At 43.3% G+C, this 19,015-nt stretch overlaps 1 protein-coding gene across 2 annotated transcripts in view; it reads left to right on the top strand.

The window, feature by feature from the left end:
- Window positions 1-19,015, top strand: part of CLIC4 (chloride intracellular channel 4) — a 29,435-nt gene that overhangs the window by 5,560 nt on the left and 4,860 nt on the right. The window contains exons 2-5 of one of the 2 annotated variants that reach the window (XM_017836573.1): window positions 10,714-10,823; window positions 16,189-16,314; window positions 17,222-17,328; window positions 18,535-18,716. In XM_017836573.1, the coding sequence (XP_017692062.1) occupies window positions 10,714-10,823; window positions 16,189-16,314; window positions 17,222-17,328; window positions 18,535-18,716 (525 nt within the window). Of the gene's footprint in view, window positions 1-10,713; window positions 10,824-15,017; window positions 15,355-16,188; window positions 16,315-17,221; window positions 17,329-18,534; window positions 18,717-19,015 lie in introns of those variants that run through there. The other variant, XM_017836574.1, reaches the window with a different exon arrangement.

The following is a 19,015-nucleotide window of genomic DNA, read 5'->3' as shown; positions in this document are numbered from 1 at the left end:
GAAATCTGTGTTTGGAAGAATCTAATTTGGGAATTCCTTGAACTTCTAGCTAAACAGTAAGCTATGTACTCTGGGAAGTGACTTTTGAACTCTGAGGGTTGTTTTTTAAAGGTGTTCATTAGCTAAAAGGGACAAGAAAAGCCCTGGACTGTTATTTTCTCACCAGTGTGTGTCCAGATTCTCTTTAAACGAGGCATTTATTGTGATGTGACAAACACAAGGCCTGCACACTTTTATAGCAGTGCCTACACCAATTCCAAGTTCTGGCTGGGCTGGACATACCACTTAAAAATCCACAAGAACTGCTTTTAAGACTGGATAACTGTACTTGTCAGTAATTGGATTTGTTGCCTTTTCTTGGGAGTTGTTCTCTTTTTCCCTGTAACTGAGCAGTGGAATTCTCTAAAGCCTTAACTGGACAGCGTGGGAGAAAACAAGGTGGTTTTTGTTTGCCAGTGCAGACACTGAGTTTGTCTAAGACAACAAAATTTAATTAAGGTGGTGGTTGGTTGCAAATTGACGGTCCATGGAAAAATAATTTACATCTGTATTTGTCATCCATCTAATTTGATTTTTATCTTCAAAGTTCTTTGTAAATAACCCATAACAAACAGCTTATTGTCCTAATCAGGTTTGGGTTTTTTTCCTCCATATTCCTCACTGTGGAATAATACACTCTTAAAAGAGGTGCTACGTGCTTGTTTGTGGTATTAAGTGTTTGTGCATATTTTAATAGTTAGAACACCCAAACCCAGAATGATTGTCTTCATGGGAGTTTAAACAGAGGTTTATTTAGAATACTTTTCCCCTAGAAAAAGATAACGCTTAATTTTTTTAAACTTGTTTTGAGTAGTTGGAGTTTTTTAATTCCAGTCAAACACATTTGTGGCACAATCTGATTTTTAGGGCTCTGAATGCTGTGTTTGTTTATGCTGCAGTGAAAAACAAGCTAAACTCTATTAATTACAAATGTCTTTGTGTGCGAGTTCTCTGAGGGTTCAGACTTATTCCTTGTATTGTTGGCCAGACAAAGGGCAAGGAACTTACACGAGGAAAGGAAAGGAAATGACTTCGTTCTGAACACTGAATGTCCATATTAGGTATAAACTAAATATAGGAGTGTAATCCAGGAGTGAAGTCATATCTGTGTATTTTCATGGGAAGAGCTAATGGCATCAGTCAGAGCTACTGGAGCAGCTTCAGGCTCTTTTGGCTCTGTTGAAACATTACTATTTTGGCTGGAGTTTGCCGCCCTGTACTTTGGGGAGCTGCTTTGCTGAAATAAAGGAAATAGTTTTTTACGTGGTTTTATCTAAAAATAAAATCAAAGCAAAGCATCAGTCCATTTCTGTAGCCTTTCAGAGGGATGTATTAGCCACCCTGGTGAGCCATGCTGTCCTGGAGCTTCAGGAGAGAAGGCAAAATGTGCCAGAGGAGGAAGTTGTGCTCTGGAACAGCAGAGCTGGGATCCCATCTCCCAGGGGATGTGGAATTCGGGCAGGGAGGTGCCTTTCAGTCACTGACTTTCACGTTGCTTGTGCTGTAGAGAGACCAAGCCTTCCTCAAACCCTTCGTCCTGCAGCTGCTCTAAAGCAAAAATTCCAGCCCCAGTTTTGGTCTTTGATAACGTTTTTCCTTCCAGAGCTTCGGAACGTGCTGTTAGCAGGGAACAGGCTCAAAACTGCACTGATTTTTGAGGGACTTTGGGCAAGTTCTTTGTTCCTTGGTGCACTCCTCTGTGGATGTTGCTGTTTGCAAGGATTTGGAGGCAGTTGTGGTTTCTGTGTTCCTGATTGTACCAGCACGTTGAAGCTCCCAGGTGGTGGCTTTTGGGCTGACATTTGGACTTGAAGCTCCTCTGGGCTCTCCTGCTCCTCTCTGCTCACCTTTGCTCTGTAAATTAGGTTATAAAATACCACAAACACAGTTCTTTGTTTTTCTGACCTGCAGAAGTGACGCAGATTCAAAGGTTTATTTGAAAAACTCTTAAATGCCAAAGATACAAATTTTAATTGTCTTCTGAGCCCCGGTGACAATGTTTGCAGTTCTTTGCTATAATTTTGGTGCTTTGTTATTTGGTGGGGGGGAGATTTTGAAGTAGGTCTCTTGGGCTGTAGCCAAAGCACACACTGTGCTTCATTAACAAATTTAAGAAGTCTGGGGAGAGAGAGAGAGAGAGAATCATGGTCATATAAAATGCCCATTCCAGGGTTATATGCTGGATACCCAAAACCAAGTTTCAGGCATTATAAAAGAAACCCTTAGTGCTGTATAGTTAATTGTCTGTCTCCAGTTCCCTGCTAGAATATGGCAAGAATGTGTCAAGCTGTTACACAGCAAATTTTAGTCAGTGTAGCCCTGTTGATCATTTAGAGATTTGTTACAACATGATCTCTCTGTTAAAGGGGCAGCAGAGTTGCCAGGCTTCTGCCATTGGGGAATAATTTAATTTTCCTGGGCCAGGTCAGGAAGTGTCCTGTGTGTGTCTGTCCTCAATAATCCCAGGGTTTTGTTATTCATATCATTAAGCTCATTTCTCCACTGAGGAAAATGGTGGTTAGTATTTAATGCAGGTTTTGGTTCTGACTCTTCATCTGATTCTCTCAAAGGATGAACACGGGATAATTTCTGTTCTCCGAAGGACTAGAAGTGCTTAATTAATTAATTTCTGCTGAGTTGTGAACTTACTTTAATACATCATGGAGATCCCAGAGCTTTTCCCAAAAGCTTTTCAGTGAGAATTGGGTAGCAATGAACGAGAGTTGTAGGGAAGTGAGACAAGTCTGCTAATTATTTTGTCAGGAGCAGCATCACAGGGCTAAAAATACCATCATCCCAAAATGGCCAGTTGCTGTTCCAGTCAAATGTCTGACACAGTGGGGGCTTATCAGAAAGGTAATAACTTAAGAGGCTGCTTGAATGGGCTGATAAACATTCCTTTCCCTGGTGTAATTGCCAGATCCCAAGTAAATGCAGGGACTTCAGTTAATTTTTCTTTTTAAGCTTGTTGAGTTTAAAGGAATTTCAGCTGATGTGGAACTTGGTGCACAAAGGTGATGGAGCTCCTGAGGGGACAGGGGTAACTCAGGTTGGTTTTCCCCAGGGTGGTGTTGATGGCAGTCAGCTCATGGGAAGTATAGACTAATTATCCTGGGCATTTTGTGTTTTAGGGAATTCCAGGTATAAGCACTGGTCTTCTGCTTTTTTTCTCTATTTTTCCTGTTTTGCTTAAAGCCCTGGCTCTTTGAGGTAGCAGGGATGGCCTAAGCTCTTCAATATTGTAACTCTTTAAATTTGGGGGGGTGTGTGTGGAGGTTGTGATTTGAGAATTTAAGTCTAACTTGATATAGTGTTAACTTGATACAGTATTCCCTTTTAAAAGTCAAATAAAGGGGTTACACTGATCAGTGGAGTTCATGTGAAGATAAGACTGAGAGATACAGGTGCTGGAAGCTTAATTTGGAGCTCTCTGAGGGCAGCTGTGCAGTTTGGAAGGGAATGTTCCCTCTCTTCCTGAAAGACATTTTCATGGTTTTAGATGGCACATAATGAGGGATTTGCTCATTTTGTCACTTTTTTTTTTAATGAGAAAAGTTGCCTTTTTTCTTAAAGATATTGGGGAAACACACTGGAGTTCAGTTACAATGGCAGTAAGAGAACAAGGTAACAGAAAAGACACAGGAGTGGTGCCGTGGGCTCACCCACTGACAACACACCAGGAGCAAAGGTGATTTTGAAGTAACTGATATGAGGGGCCAAACTGCTGCCCTTTGAGGGGAGGGGAAAGGTGTTGGATGTTTTATTTAAAACCTTCTTAAGGTTGTGAAAGAATTACAGGAGTTAGCTTGCTTGTCAGAGACCTTAATAGTGTGAATAATCTTCTTAATGGGTGCTTAAATCTTATTTTGCTCTCAGACTGAATCTTTAGTGACTTTTTAACTTACTTTAGCAGTAAATGTGTAGAATAGGTCCCAAAGTGCTTAAGAAAAGCTGTGCTGTGGTATCAGCTGGAACATTGAGGGGGAAACAGCCTGAAGCTGTCTGGAGACTTGCCTTTGCTCCTGTCTCTTTTGAAGAGGCTGACATGGAGCTTTCAATGTGCCACGGTTTTTTCTCTATTAAGAAAAATTTTTAGAGGAGAGTTGGTTCCTAAACATGACAAATGTCAGCTGTTAATGAGCCCTTGGAACTGATGGAGTATGTTAGATATCGAACAGCTCTGCCAGATGGGAATTCTAGTGGAAAGATGAGGTCAAGAAAAACAAACTCCAGGGGAAATATTGAAAATCTTCGTTATTCTGAGCTCTTCGTGTGTGGACTTTTTTTCCCTTTCCCTTTACAAGGTGGTCCACACTCTTCAGCTGGGACCCACACCACAGCTCTGGGACACCATCCTGTTGGGCAAGGGCTGTGTAGTGGGTGGTTTCCAGGCCTTTTTCATTCACCTTTCACGTGCATGTGCTGATAGCAGCTCACACTGGCTAATTATTAAAGCAAGAGGATGTTTTCACCACGTTTATGGAATGTTTATTGCTGGAACACTCCTTGGTGTGTCTGGTGGCAGAAGAACAAACACGCTGGCAGGAGTTGTCCAAGGTTGCTCTTGGGTTTGTGCTGGCAGGGCTGTCCTGTTGAGGTGTTTGGATAGCACAGAGCCTGAGATTGTGTTTACTTCCATTAATTTATGCTTATGGTACCTTTAAATTGTCTATTTTAATGTGTTTTTTTCAGTGCTCTGGTTTACACTTACCAGGACAACTGAGTTAGAAAGGAAAATCCCACAGCTCAGGTTTCTGCACAGAGTCTTTGCAGGTTGAGGTTGGAGTCAGTGTTCCTTGCTCACCATCAGTGCTATGAAGTCAATGAAAATGAGTGTTTTAAGTTCCTGCCTGTGCTGCTGCTACTGCCTGTGGGTTTCCAGTACCAGTAATGAAACGTTTGATCTGTGTTACACATGCCACAGAAATCCTTCTGATACTCTAAATCTTTTGCAGGATGTGGTTTTGGGGTTCTGACCTTTCCTGGTTCTGTTTATCGGGCCAGGAAACTTCTTTAAGCTGTCAGCAGCCTCAGGCCTGTCTGCTGTACTGTGCCACTTGGGTGTTGAAGTGTCCCTTCCATGTTCGATGTGCCTGGTGGCACAAGGAACCTCTCCGAGGGAAAGGCTTTCCCATGGGAGTTGTGGCACCAGCTGTGCCCTGTCCTGGAGGGGCACAGGGTGAGCTGAGAGGGAAGGTGAGTGACAGGCAGAAGTGTGGGCTTGTCATCCCTCGAGATAAAGCTGGTTGGACCGGATTTAGTGGCATCACCATTCAGGGCCTGAGTCTCCCTTGCTCCCTGACCTGTTCCTGCTGTGAAAACACAAACCAGCTCCTTCCTCAAACCACAGACCTGAGAGGGTGAGCAGGGATTAAACACTGTGTGCTGCAGACCCTCCTGTGCTCCTGCTCTCTCCCCTCACTGCCTTGTCACCTGTTTTATTCTTTGACTGATGCTTCATCAGTATTTGGGACACTGGGACCCTCTCAGAGATGGTTTGGTTTGCACAGAACATCCCAGAGCTCATCCACCCCCTGCCTGAGCAGCCACGAGGAGCAGCTGGAACAGCAGCTCCCTAGGGAGGTGTTTGATTGCTGTGCCATCAAACACTGGCACATCCTTCCATGGGTGTCACTCTTTACATCTTATCTGAAAACCCCTCAATGAGCAGCACAGAATCCTGTTTATTCAGCTTGGCAGAGCCTGCAAGGATTTGGACAGACAGTACCAGCCCCTTTTCAGTATTTCATGTGTGGAACATCAAACCACTCCTTTCTGTATTCTCTAGTCCTTTATCTCAGGAGTTTTGAATTGCTGCAGGTTTTGCACTTGAATCACTTTGTTACCTTAAACCATTTCCTCTCAAAACAGTAATCCTTACAGGATTATTATTAATTACTCAGTTTTTGAATGAGCTTACTGCTCATTAAACATGCAAGGCTGATTGTTATCTGCTGGTTTGAGGCCATGGGTTTGCATCACTCTGGTTTGCTCATGCAGTTTTCTCAGCAGGTTTTTTTTTATTATTGTTAAAACTGAGACATATTTCAAGATTTTTGAGTTCTAAATATGAATATCCCCTCTCATTCAGTTGTCTGTTCCCCAATCTGTTTATTAGTGGAACATTATTCTTCTAGACTTTGCAGAGGGCAGATTTCTTAGCTGGGGGAGTGGGGACTTCCTTGGTGGGCTAATCAAATGGCTCCAGTAGTTGTCTCTGGTGAAAAGCATTCTATGAGATACATCTAAAATGGGTTTTTTTCCCCCTTTTCATCCAAACTTTATTTTTTACCACTTCTTGTGTGACAGTTCTGGGAGAGATTCCCTTGATAGTGTTGGATAAATGAGGAAATGGTCTTGAAGTGCTCTGCCCTTTTGTTTTATTTTCCTTGCATTGCTCTGTATTACATTGCTCACAGATGCACTTTGACTTTACTATTGTTTCTGCAGTCACTTGATCCAGTTTGGGAAACTTCTAGAGGGTGCCTTTTCCCTTGTTGCTCTTTGAAACAGTTTTGCAGGCCCTTGAGACTGAAGATGTCTGAATTCTGGTTTGCTCTCGAGGCTCTCAGGTCTGTACAGCACAGTAAGGGCTTGGTGTCCCTTTGTGCTTCTTTGCTTGTCTGTTTTTCTTGTTAGTCTTCCATAAACTCCAGCACCACCTTGGTAAAGTAAATCCAGGCAGGTTCTTGTGTTAGGAGTCAGGTTAATTTTTATGCAGCTGCAAAGACAAACATTTCACAATATAAAGGGATTTTTTTTTTCCTTCACTTAGCTTGTTTAGCCACTTAAACGGATGTATTTTTACTTGTACTCTCTGGGGGTTTGTTTTTTGGGTTTTTTTTTTTGGAAAAACAATCTCTTTTGAATGAAATCACTGCTCCAGGGGAAGAGAAAGGGAGGAGGTGACTTCCTGGGCTGGATCAGCTCAGCTCAGACTTCCAGACAGTGGGATAAGTAGATTTTTTTCTGTTTTTTTCCCTTTCCCAGTCTCTGGCACTCTTCCCTGGGCTGAGCTGCCTGGCATTGGGAGTTGCCAATAGTTTTACTGTGGCTGTGATAAACCAGGGTGACGTCTCAGTGAGCAGACTGGTTTGTTTTACTGCCTTGTAACTCTCTCCTTCGTATTGGAACTTACTTTCTTATTTAAGTTTCCTTTAAAAGCAGCTTTGTTTGTTTATCATGTGACACTGGGGGGTGAGTGCCCTGCTGTGTTTTTGCTCAGCTCCTTCTGTGCCACATCTTACAATTAAGGAGGTCAGGTTTGCACCCTTTTGGGAAGTTTTTTAATTGCAGGCAGCTTGTAGAGGGTAACACAGGAGGTAAAACGCCCTGTTTGCTTCCTGTGGGATGTGTGGCACTTCCTTCTGTCTGATCCTAATCCCTACTGGTGAAAACCTGGCAGAGAAACACAGATACATGATGAAGTTCTTGAGTGTATATCCTTCAGTGGGCAATGGCAGAACTGAAAAATCAGCCTAATAGTGGGCAGGTTGGCCTGATTTAGTGATCGAGATTTTTAGGCTGGTTTTAGAAGGAATTTGAAATAAAAACTCAAAGCTTCTCAGTATAGAATGAGCATAACCTTGTTGAATTAACAATACTCTAGGCTGACATTAGTGTAAAGAAGTCAATGTTTAATATTTACTGTGATGGTGATGAGGATTAGACACTGAAGATATCCTGGAATATTATGGCCTGGATTAAAAGACAAGGCCATGACAACTTTCTGTCTTCTAGCAGTGGGCTCAAGCACAATTGTTACGTGATTAACCCCCTGCACCACAAGTTGTGTAGAATTCCAGGATATTCCTGCAATACTGAAAGGTTTAGAGTTCACTGCCAGCACAGCTCTGTTCCAGTGGAGAAAATGGGAGTCTTGCAGAAACATCCCCCAGCCTGGTGAGCCTGTGAGGGACCCTGAGGATCCGAGTGCTGTGTCCCAGCAGGGAGCTGCTCCGGCTGAGGGGCTGCAGCAAACACGGGACAGAAAACGGGCCTCTCAGGCAAACAGTTACATAGCAGAATTCCTTGGCTCAAGAGCACTGGAGCCAAGAGTTTCTTGGCATTCTGAGTGCATTCCTTTTCCAGTGTGTGCTCAGAATAACTTGGGACTTTTTGGAGCAGAAGTGGGACAAACGTTTGACTGGAGACAGAGGCCGTGCTCGGTTCTGCTGCTCAGCTGCAGCTTCGAAAGTGCATCAGGTTTTGTTCGTGGCACTGGATGGTATTGGGCTATAATCCTTTATTTCTGAGTCAAATCATCCAAAAAGCCTGTCTTGCCTAAACAAAAGCAGATGCTCTTCGTTGTTTGTTAATTTTGAATGCTAAACTTGCATTGGGAGAGAAGGAAAGTTTCGGGACAAGTTGGCTCTGCACCATAAATGCATTTGACCTTTTTTGGTCCTCACTGGCCACTTTGACTTTGGCTGAGGAGGATGGACCTGAATGAAAGCCACAGCTCAGTGCTGTGCCTGGATTTTTAAACACTTTTCCGTTCAGTTCAGTGATTTTAAAGCAGCTTTGCTTTGGGTTCCAGTGGGCCAAGTGAGGTAAAGCTCAAAGGGATGGGGGCACAGAGCCTGTGCTGTTACTGGGGTGTAACCTTGGGGACTTTGCTCTGAGTACCTTGGTTGAAGTTGCTATAAAACTTGAAGATAGAGATAATTTCTCAATCAAAGAATTGTTTCTGCTTCAAAATCTGAATTAACCTGGGCAGTACAAAATGTATATTTTCCTTAGATGGGTGAAGTGTTGTCTTTTTTTCAAAGGTAGATAAGATCTTACACGTGGCAAAAAAAAAAAGGTAGATGAGTATAAGTCTATAATTTACCTGTAGGAAATGTCTGTTCAGTGTAAACACAGCAATGTGACTGTGGTGGGAATTGCTGAAATGCACCCTGCTATCTGCAGGACAGCAGGGTGGTTAATTATTAACATCCATAAAACACAGCTGGGGGACATGGAGGGCAGGGTGAAGTCATTCCTCGTGGAAGTGTCTGCTGAGGTGGGAACACACAAATCCACACACAAATCCACGGAGCTGGAATCTTTACAACAGCTACACCTACCTGTTGTGAGGTGTGGGCTGAGCTTGTGTGGAGCAGAGTAACCAAAGTGACTCTGTTTTATCCTTTCTGAGATGCTTTTGCAATTTGTTCTCCTGAGCATGAGAAGTCTCATGGCAGATTTTAAGACAATCGTTAATCTGCTACAAGTTTTATGCTTTACTTTCCAAAGATAAAGGAGGAAATTAGTAATTTATGGCAGAAAGACAACCTCCTTTTTCTTTCAAGTCTTCATTAATGACACTGATAAAGGTTTGAAGGAAAACAGCTCTGTTTGTTGTCCACAACAAAGTGTAGGGAAGGAGAGTCAGAGCTGACAGGAGGGACACTTGTAGAAATGAGTCCATAAGCTGCAGGAACATAAATGAGTTTGAATCCTCATGTCCTGGTATTAATTGACAACTGTTAAAGTAGACTCAGCCTCATCTGCAAAGGCAACATGAGTTTTCAAAAAAAAAAAATAAATAAAAGCTTTCTGAATTTAAGACAGTTTCATTGAAAAACTTAACGTTTTCCTGGTCTTTGAAAATCCTGCTGTTGCTCTTAATTTACAAAGTCTTTCTTCATTCTCCCCACTGTGATGATGAAAGAACTGGCCAGGTTTTGAGAGTTGTGCTCATTAAAATTACCCTTGGAAGGACTCTAATAACAATAAGCAAAATCCATTGAAACTCATCTGATATAAAGTACATGTTAAGATCTGACATATGTGGCTGCTTTAACTGCTGAGCCAGTTTTCTCTTCAGAGGATGGAATTTTATAACAAGATTCAAGGTTTCCAGTGCCTGATTCCTGCCCACTGCGCACTCAGATTTTCCAGCTCAGCAATACATCCCTCGTTGTCAGAGCAATCATGAGATCCATGCCATCACTGCCTGCCCTGGGGGGCTACTGCTGCTGTCTGATGGGCCTTTGTTGTGGCAGGACAAAGACTTATTGATGAATTGTCTATAAAAAATGGGTTTGGAATATTACTTAATTGTCAGTGAAGTCTCTATGTACTCACAGTTATGTCTTTCCTCCCAACACCTGCAGTCCAATAAAGGTTCTCAGTTCCTGGGTGCAGTTGGCTCCCTGGAGCACTGCACAGGGGCTGACAGGAGCAGGGAGCTGGAAGAGGACTCCAGTGAATTAGCAATGCCTTGGAGAAGAAGGAAAAAAGGATAATAAAGAGCAAAGGACAATATTGGTGTTGGGAAACTGCCATCAAAAGGTGTGGCTGCTCAGAGGAAGATGGTCAGCTGCCGGGGCAGTTGGATCATCTTCAGTGAGAGAGAGCTTGTGTTGACTGAAATATTGTTTGGGCACATTTCATGAGGACATGGCAAGTAAATGGGTTACTTGGCTTCATAAAAGTGCAGATTTCAGTTGCTGTTTGGTTTGCCTTTAACTAAAACCCTTCAGTAACTGTGAGCACGTAGAGATGGCCCCGTTCTCCCCCCTGATCCCTGTGTGTTCTCCCCCCTGATCCCTGTGTGTTCTCCCCCCTGATCCCTGTGTGTTCTCCCCCCTGATCCAGGTGTGTTCTACCCCCTGATCCCTGTGTGTTCTACCCCCTGATCCAGGTGTGTTCTCCCCCCTGATCCCTGTGTGTTCTCTCCTGCAGGCTGGCAGTGATGGGGAAAGCATAGGAAACTGCCCTTTTTCCCAGAGGCTGTTCATGATCCTTTGGCTGAAGGGAGTGGTGTTCAGTGTCACAACAGTCGACCTGAAGAGGTAAGAAATACTTGATTTATTGGCCAATACAGTGCACTTGGTGTAACAAAGCTTTGAGGGGCTGATTCCCTGCAATTAAAATCAAAAATCTGTCCTCAAATACTGATTTAAATGGTGCATTCATTGGTGGTTATTGATAAGTGTCTGTAGCCAAAAAGAAGGGGTCTGGTAGTTCCTCTTGAATTTGTTCAATGATGCTCCTGGAAAACTTAACATGAATGTTGTAACATATATAAATTTTATAACTGAATATTGAATCTTACTTTAGTAACTTCACATCAAGTGAAAACTGCTGCTTTGGTCAGATCTCCAGTGCTTGTTGGATAACTGTCACAAATAATGTGCACCCTCCTCCTTTTCTTCAAGACTTTGAGACAATGTTGCTTATTTTGCAATAATAATAATAATGAAAACAACGGGAAAATATCTGCCCTGGTGGTAAATACGTGTGAAATGGGTAGGAATAAAATGTGGAATATTCTGCCTCTGTGCAGTGCTGTGTGTCACTTAAAAAGCAGCTTCTGCACTTAAAAAATGAATCCTTTAGTGGGTAAGAAAGGTGAGAAGTGAATCCAGGAGTCTTAATTTCCTAAAGTTGGGTGTTCTTTTTTTTTTTTTTTAAAGTGGCAATGCTAAATTCAGCAGAGGCTTTTGTGTTTGCTTTTGGTGTGAAGTAATGTTTTCCCAGCACTAATGTAATACAATGTTGGTCACTGAGCTACAGACAGAGGGGGGAGGCTGCCAGTGCTTCCAACCCTGATTGTCAGGAATAAAGCCAATGGAAATAACACCCTGCTCTCCTCTGAACCCAACATATAAGGCAGAAATCACCCTGCTGGACTTAACCTCTTAATTTTTATATTTTTTTTTTTGAAGGAGGTGGTTTGTTTGGATTTAAAAAAAAAAAAAATCAGTGGAGTTGCTGCTTCAGGGCTGGCAAGGGGTGTTAAAGACTTCCATGTGTGGTGGGGCTGAGGCAGGAGGAGAAAGCAGCTTTTGTGGGCTGTGTGAGCATCTGTAGCTGCTCAAAGACCTTTTCTGGCCACTGCAAATCTTGTTGCTGCCAGGACCACAAAGCAACTGGAGCACATCTCCCAGCTGTGGTCTGGGGAACCTCAGGAGCAGAACTTGTGCTCCTGAACTGTAGCTTTGGGCTTCCTTTGCTTTTAATGATGGTGTTATTTAACTTCCTGCACTTATTGGGGTGGGGGGGATGAGAGGAAGGTGGAAAGATATGTTTTAGGCTTGGAAGCGTTTTTACTGCTGAACCAGTCAGAGATATCATTAAAATGCCAAATATGCCTGATGAATTGGCTTTACTTGTGTCCCTTTGGCAACTTTGAGTTAACTGGATGGGGGAATGGGGTGTAAGAGGAACTTGTAGCCTAGAAATTGGTTGCAGATGTTTAAAGTCGACCTTCCTTACACAAGGAGAGCTTTCTTTCAGGTTTGGGTTTGGGGTTTTTTAAATTCTGAGGAGGAGAAAATGCAAAATAAGTGCAAAATTCAGGAAGTGCAGAGGAATAGGTCAAATAAACTACCTCTTTGTTGTGCACTGGGGGCATCTTCTGGTAAAGGAAACAAAGGACCACTGAAGCTAATTCACATTTTTTAATAGATGTTGATACAAACTTAATTCCTTTTAGACTTCAGTAAATACAACTTCAACATTCTGGATTGACCAATATCCAGTTGAAGAATAGTAGAATGTCAAATCCAGCTACCTGCTCAATAGGAAGTGTTTGGTACCAGATGGGATTGCTTTCCCTTGTCATTACCAGAGTGATAACAGGTGTTAGATGTTGCCTTAATACTTCTAATATTGTCAAAAGAAACTGCTTTTCAAGCACATTATTAATTCAATTGTCTTCTCTGCTTTTCGTTCCTGCTAAAAACTCTTGTTGAAGAGCACAGTAGTAATTGCTTTAAGCATCTGAATTTATTTTCTTAGCAAAAAAAAAAAAAGGCTCTACTTGCAAACCATGTCTCTGCCTCATAACATCGTCTGTGCACAGCAGCAAGGCCAGCTCTGTCTGTTTGTGAGGCTTAAAAGGTCATGGTTGGGTACAAAAGTTCACCAGTGGGGAACTTGGGACACTGGAAAAACTGAGCCTGGCTTGGCTGACTCCGTGGTGGGTATTTTTCCCCTCCAGTAGTTGCACTGGCCATCACACTGTGCCAACAAAAGAACCTTTTGCAGTTCTTAGTTCTACTCTTGACACACACAAAAATATGCACATGGGCAAACAAAGTGGCACATCCCACCCTTCCCAAGGAACTGTGCATCTCTTGCTTCTGTTTGGGCAGACAGAGGCTTTATTCTTCCCCTTCTCAGCAGCAGCAGCATTTCAGAGCTCTGACTTGTTCTGGTGGCCAGAGCAGAGCTGCAGCACAGAAACCATTTGTGGGGCTTGGACCAACCCCCCAGGCCAGTTGCCTTCAGCTGAGATCTGAAATCCCGTTTTAAACATCTCACTTGAGTGGCTTCACAGTTATGTTGACAGAAAAAGTTTAAATAACAACATCAGGAAATATTAAAAGGTGAATCCACCTCAAGCAGTGTGAAAACTGCTGTGGAACTGGGCACAGGGGGGGTTATTGCTGATTTTTTTCCCTCCCACTCCTTGCAGTACATGTGTCATTTATAAATAATTGCACCACACACTACATTTGGGGGCTGGATTTTATCTGATGTCCAAGAAATGATCTGCATGCTAATTGCCATTCTGGTTTGTGGCAAAGCCAGGAAATGTTTATACCTGGTGTTAAAGAACCTGCCAGATCCTTAATTATGTGGCCCTGCCTCCAAAAACCCTGGTAAAGTTTGGGGCAGGTACAAGCCATCATGGAATTGTTTGGAGTGGTTATTCAAGGTGGTTTGGTTTTTTTTTAATTTTAGTTTGGCTTTTTTCTTTTTAAGCTCTCCAGTTTTATCTCTGAAGTAAAACTTCACTGTAGTATTTTTAATTGCCTTCTAGTTTGGCTGTTGAGGGAATTTGTACTCTCAGCCTTTTAAGGATATTCCTGTGTACTGCTGCTCTAAAGGCTGTGGCTCCTCTGTGGTAAAACCAGGGTTTGTTTGTGATCTCCTGGCAAGGGAAGCAAACTGGAAGTTAAACCCTGTGTGATGTTTGGGCCTTGGCTGGGGGATGTTAATCTCTGCTTTCTTTTTCTTCCAAGACAGAGGTGGTCTGGCTGGATTAATAAATTGCTCTGGGGTCCCTGAGGTGCACTCTGGTTCTTTGGAACACTTTTTTGGTTAGTTCCTCAGACCACTCTGCTTCTGAACTAAAGCCTTGCCTTTGATAGTACTGTTGCAAATCCGGTGGTCTTGCCTGTGTTTGTTTTTAAAATAACATTCCTTTTGAGGAATTTTATCTCTCTAACATGCAAAATTGGAAGTGAGCCACAAGGACTTCCTGTAATTGTTGGGAGTTACAAAGCTGTATTTAAATGAAGTGTTAAGCTACTTAAAGCATTAACCAATGACAGACTTTAAATCCTAAAAGTCAGAGAGTGATGGCAACTATTAGTGAGAAATAACTTCTCTGAAGGTTAAAAATTGAAAATAGTTGAATTCCTGTATTAATAAGACTTCTGTCACCTGGCTTAATGCAGTGTCTATAATATTCTAAAGTATGAAAATCAGTTTTCTCATTCAGTCCCACATGTAGTGCCAGGTAAGTACACTTTGGCACTGTGAAAGGATCAGCAGTGGGCAGGACATGAAATTCTGGCAGGGGATCTTCCTTTTGTGAGAAATGGAAAACCATGTTTATACAGGATGGACTTGTAAACTGGGCTTAGTTTACAGGGTGCCACTGAAAGCTTTCTCGTGCTGCCCTCCATGGCTGTGTGGATGTTCCTGATGTGCTTTCCCTGCCCAGCACAGCCAGGAGGGTTTCCTGAACTGCAGATCCAGTTCCTGTAAATCCAGTGCCTGGTGCTGGCTCGGAGACGTGGCCACGTCCTGCAAGGCACAAACCCAGTCCAAGGGTTATGGTCCAGTTTGCATTAGTTCAAACAGTAACCAAGGGGCAGCTTTATCTTGGCATCCTCTCTGCTGGGGCAGAGGTGGTTGTTGGTGCTGGGGCAGCAGGAGGGGGTGGTCGGGCTGCTCTGCCCAGCCTGGCAAATGTCACTGCAGCTGTGGCTCAACCTGTGAGTGTCAGGTTGGGTGTCAGCCACAGGGGTGGTGCAGGGCCTGGGAACTGCAGCCTGTCCTCTGAAACGTGGACATGGAGAAGTCAGGCTGTGTCCTCTGAGCAGTTGTCCTGGGGCTGCAGTCAGTGCCTTCACCAGGGGAGGTTCCAGTGGTGCTGCTGCACAAGTGCCAGGCAGTTCTGGATTCTGTTTCTGCTGCCACTGGTTGGGACCAACTAATGCCCAGGTCATTTACTGGGGAAATCAGCTGCACTCCTTAGATGGTGCTTTGGATTTTATAGCTTGTGATGGATCCACATCTCATTATTGATTTCGGCTTTAAATCTGACTCTGCTGACAGGGCAGAGGGCAGAGCTTGGCATGAAGGGTAAGCTGGGTGTTTTGGGGTGACAGGGAGCTGGGGGTGTGCCCAGCTGGCACACTGGCTTTAAAGGAACGCCTGTGGAGCTGGGCCTTGTCACTGCAGCATCAAGGCACAGCCAGAGGAGAGAGAAGCCAATTGCTTATAAAACAGAGTGGCTTAGCTGGATAGGGATTACTGAGCAAGGAGCTGGAGTGAACAGTGAGATGTGCTGCCAAAACTGACGTAGAAGTTAGAAATGTGCATTTTATCTTGCTGCTGGTTCTCTTGTGTCTACTCACACTAATGTCCAGGATTCCTCTCCCAGGTGTGCTGCTCTTATTTGTAAATAGTTCTTTTACTGGATGAAACCTTCAGCATAATTTTAAACGTGATGTTTAAGCATCTGTCAGTTTGTCTAAACCAGATTCCCTGGGCACGTGATAAATGGTTTGTACACACTGCTCTGTATCAGAGTTGCTCATTTCCAGAGCAGGTCTGTGTGAAGGGGGGAGGATTATCACTGAGCACAGATTATGCTATATATAAACTGGTCTGCAGAGCTTGGGAAAGAGAGAGTGTGTTTGTGTGTGTGTATATATATCCCCCTGCTAGTCAACATTGTATTGATTTGAGAATAAACACAGCCAGGGGTAGGAGGAAGCAGTTGGCTTTAAGTGTTTTAAATTGTTATGAAGTATATTCAAAATGCTAATCAGATTGTAAACTCACTTTTTAAAAAGAAAACTGGTGATATCTTTTTTAAAGCCATAAAGATGTGAAAAGCTCTGGCTTTTGTGGTTGTGGCAGTGGAATGGATGTCCCCTGCTCACTCTGGTGTTGGTTTGTATTTCACCCTAGAAAACCAGCAGACCTTCAAAATTTGGCTCCAGGCACTCACCCCCCCTTCATCACATACAATGGGGAAGTGAGAACAGACGTGAATAAGATTGAGGAGTTCCTGGAAGATGTTTTGGCTCCACCCAAGTAAGTGTTAAAATGGTGATTTGTCCCCTTAGATAAACACTGTTCTCACAGGGGTTTCCTGCACCAACGATGATGTTCTTCACCATCAATAAACTGAGGAGAAGACATGGAAAATAATTTGGAGTTCTTGCTTGTCATACTTTCTCCTCTCCAGCTCCCTCATCTTTATATTAAGAACTGTTTTTCTCTTAAAGATTATTTTTAAATTGTCCTCTGTGGAGTCCTGTCATCCTTCCTGCAGTTCCAAACTCAGTGACTCCCTTTTGGTGCCAGGCACAGGCTGTTCTGGTGGGGTGTCCAACCCATGCAGGTGAAGATGAGTCTGCTCTGCAAAACTTAGTCCTGACTTGTAACAAACTGCAGTGGGGAGCTGCTGTGATGTGTTCAGGCTTTCCCTAAACTGTTGGCTTTCTTCTCCTCAGCTGGCAGGCAAAGGCAAAATCCAGACACTGCCTTTAACAGACTGTTTTGTCTTTTTAGTGTGGCGAGACTTCACTTTTTTGTTAAAAGATTTGGAATCCACAATATGCTGGAACAGCTGATATTAATTTAAATGGAAAAAAGACTTTTTTTTTTTTGTGTGTGTGTACAGGGAACAGACAAGTGTATTTTATTATTTACCTGCTTGATCCCTGACTATGAACTGTTTGTTATCTGCTTGAAACAAATGCCTGACTCAGAAAGCAGGGATACACTTTGGTGATCTTCTGAAAAGTGATTTAAAAGTGGGTTCTAAAATCTTAACTTAAATGGAAGTGTGTGATATTACATTTCAAAAGCAACTCTGAAAATGGATAAACTGGTAAATCTACATATTTTTAAAAAGGGCCATTTTGTACTAGTTTATATATATGATGATCATCATTATGCTAAATGTGCTGTAGATATGCTCCTTTCTGCTTTCCAGATACCTAAAACTTTCACCAAAGCATCCAGAATCAAACACTGCTGGGATGGATATATTTGCCAAATTTTCTGCATTTATCAAAAACTCTAGACCAGAAGCTAATGAAGGTGGGTCACCTGGGGGGCAGTGCCTGGGCACACGTGGTTTCACTGGCTTGTGCTTTTCAGAGCAGCTTTGCTGTGAAGTGTCTCACTGACAAATTCAGCTGCGTGTTGATGGACCCTTGGGAGAGTCTCAGGAATTCAATCTGTGGTTTAATGTCAGAGACAAAGATTTCAACACTTTGAGAGGGAACTTCAGTTAGTGTTCACTCAGAATTTCAGCAGGGTGTGCAGGGTTTGTCCGTACTACTGGTATTGGATATTTACAGCCAGTCCAAACTCTGGAATGAACTATAAACATTTTAATATCCAGAACCAAATTTCATGCAGTGTTTGTGTCACACCCCACTGCTCGAGTTTCTGTGCATCTGTTGCACTTGATTATTTGCCCTCTGTAGGACTGAGGGCTCTCATTCAGAGTTCTGAGCTAAGCTGAGTCCCTGTTGCTTTCTTTAAAGCATTAAGACCTTTGTGTGTGGAGGGAAAACAGTCGATGCAACACAGAGATCAATAAGTGATAAAGAGTTCACAGCTGGACCTTCAAATAGTTTAGTGCAAATCTTTCATCCTCAGTGTGCTTTGAGGGAAAACCGAAGGAGGCCTTTGTGCTGCATTTCAAACAGGGAGATGCAAAATATTGGTAAACAGCTGAGAAACACTTGGGGATTTCGTGGGGTGTGCTGCCCTCTGCTGATGCATTCCCAAAACCTGCTGGATTCCAGAAACCTCCCGGGTACTCTGTGTTTGTTTGGTCGTGGCTCTTTGCTGAGCATGTGACGTTAAACAGATTATGTTTAAATGTATACAAACCCCAGCATAGCTTAATTCCAATTCTAATTCTTAATTCTAAGCCAGTTAGGCACGGTCTTAACAAACTGACATAAGCCACTTTTTAAACCAGAAATAAACCCTTGTGGACAGTCTTACTGTGTTCTAAATTGGTGTAAACTCGTGTATTAACCAGCTTTTAAATAACCTGAGTGTGTGGGATATTTAAAGGGGTTCTGGTTCCATTCCAGTGTTACTGGTGTGACCATCAAGCCAGATCCAGCAGTGCTGCTGCCACAAAAGTTGCTCAGGGGTTACAAATCCTTCAGAGTACGGGGGAGCACAGTGGTGAGGGGTTTATCGGATCTGTGGCTGGCATCAATATTATAAATGAGGATTTGCTTTGTTCTTAAAAAAACCCAAACCTTAAAACTCCCTCTGCAGCCTTAGAACGTGGCCTCTTGAAAACCCTCCAGAAACTGGACGAGTACCTGAACTCCCCCCTGCCCGACGAGATCGACGAGAACAGCATGGAGGACGTGCCCGTGTCCACGCGCAAGTTCCTGGACGGCAACGAGATGACGTTGGCAGACTGCAACCTGCTGCCCAAGCTGCACATCGTCAAGGTACAGCCTGGGGGGCTGGGAGAAGGAAGGACAGAAGGCTGATGGCCTGGGACATTCCAGAGCCCAGCTAATTCCAACTGTTTGTAGACTCCCATGTAAGTTTAACTACAGCATTAACAGTACCTGAAGCAGGATTTGGGTCTTGCACAAGGGCTTTGGGGCTGGAGCACTGCGTTCAGTGGAGGTGTGAACCTGTAGGCAGAGGATGAACTGGCAGAACCCAGACCCCTCTGACTGCCCTGACCCCCGTGGGCACAGTCAGTTTTAGTGCTCAGATCAGTGAGGTGGAAGAGGGAAGG

Source organism: Lepidothrix coronata, unplaced genomic scaffold (genome assembly GCF_001604755.1).
Source record: "Lepidothrix coronata isolate B3197 unplaced genomic scaffold, Lepidothrix_coronata-1.0 Scaffold279, whole genome shotgun sequence".
Classification (NCBI taxonomy): Eukaryota; Metazoa; Chordata; class Aves; order Passeriformes; family Pipridae; genus Lepidothrix; species Lepidothrix coronata.
This window is presented reverse-complemented; position numbering and strand designations above follow the sequence as displayed.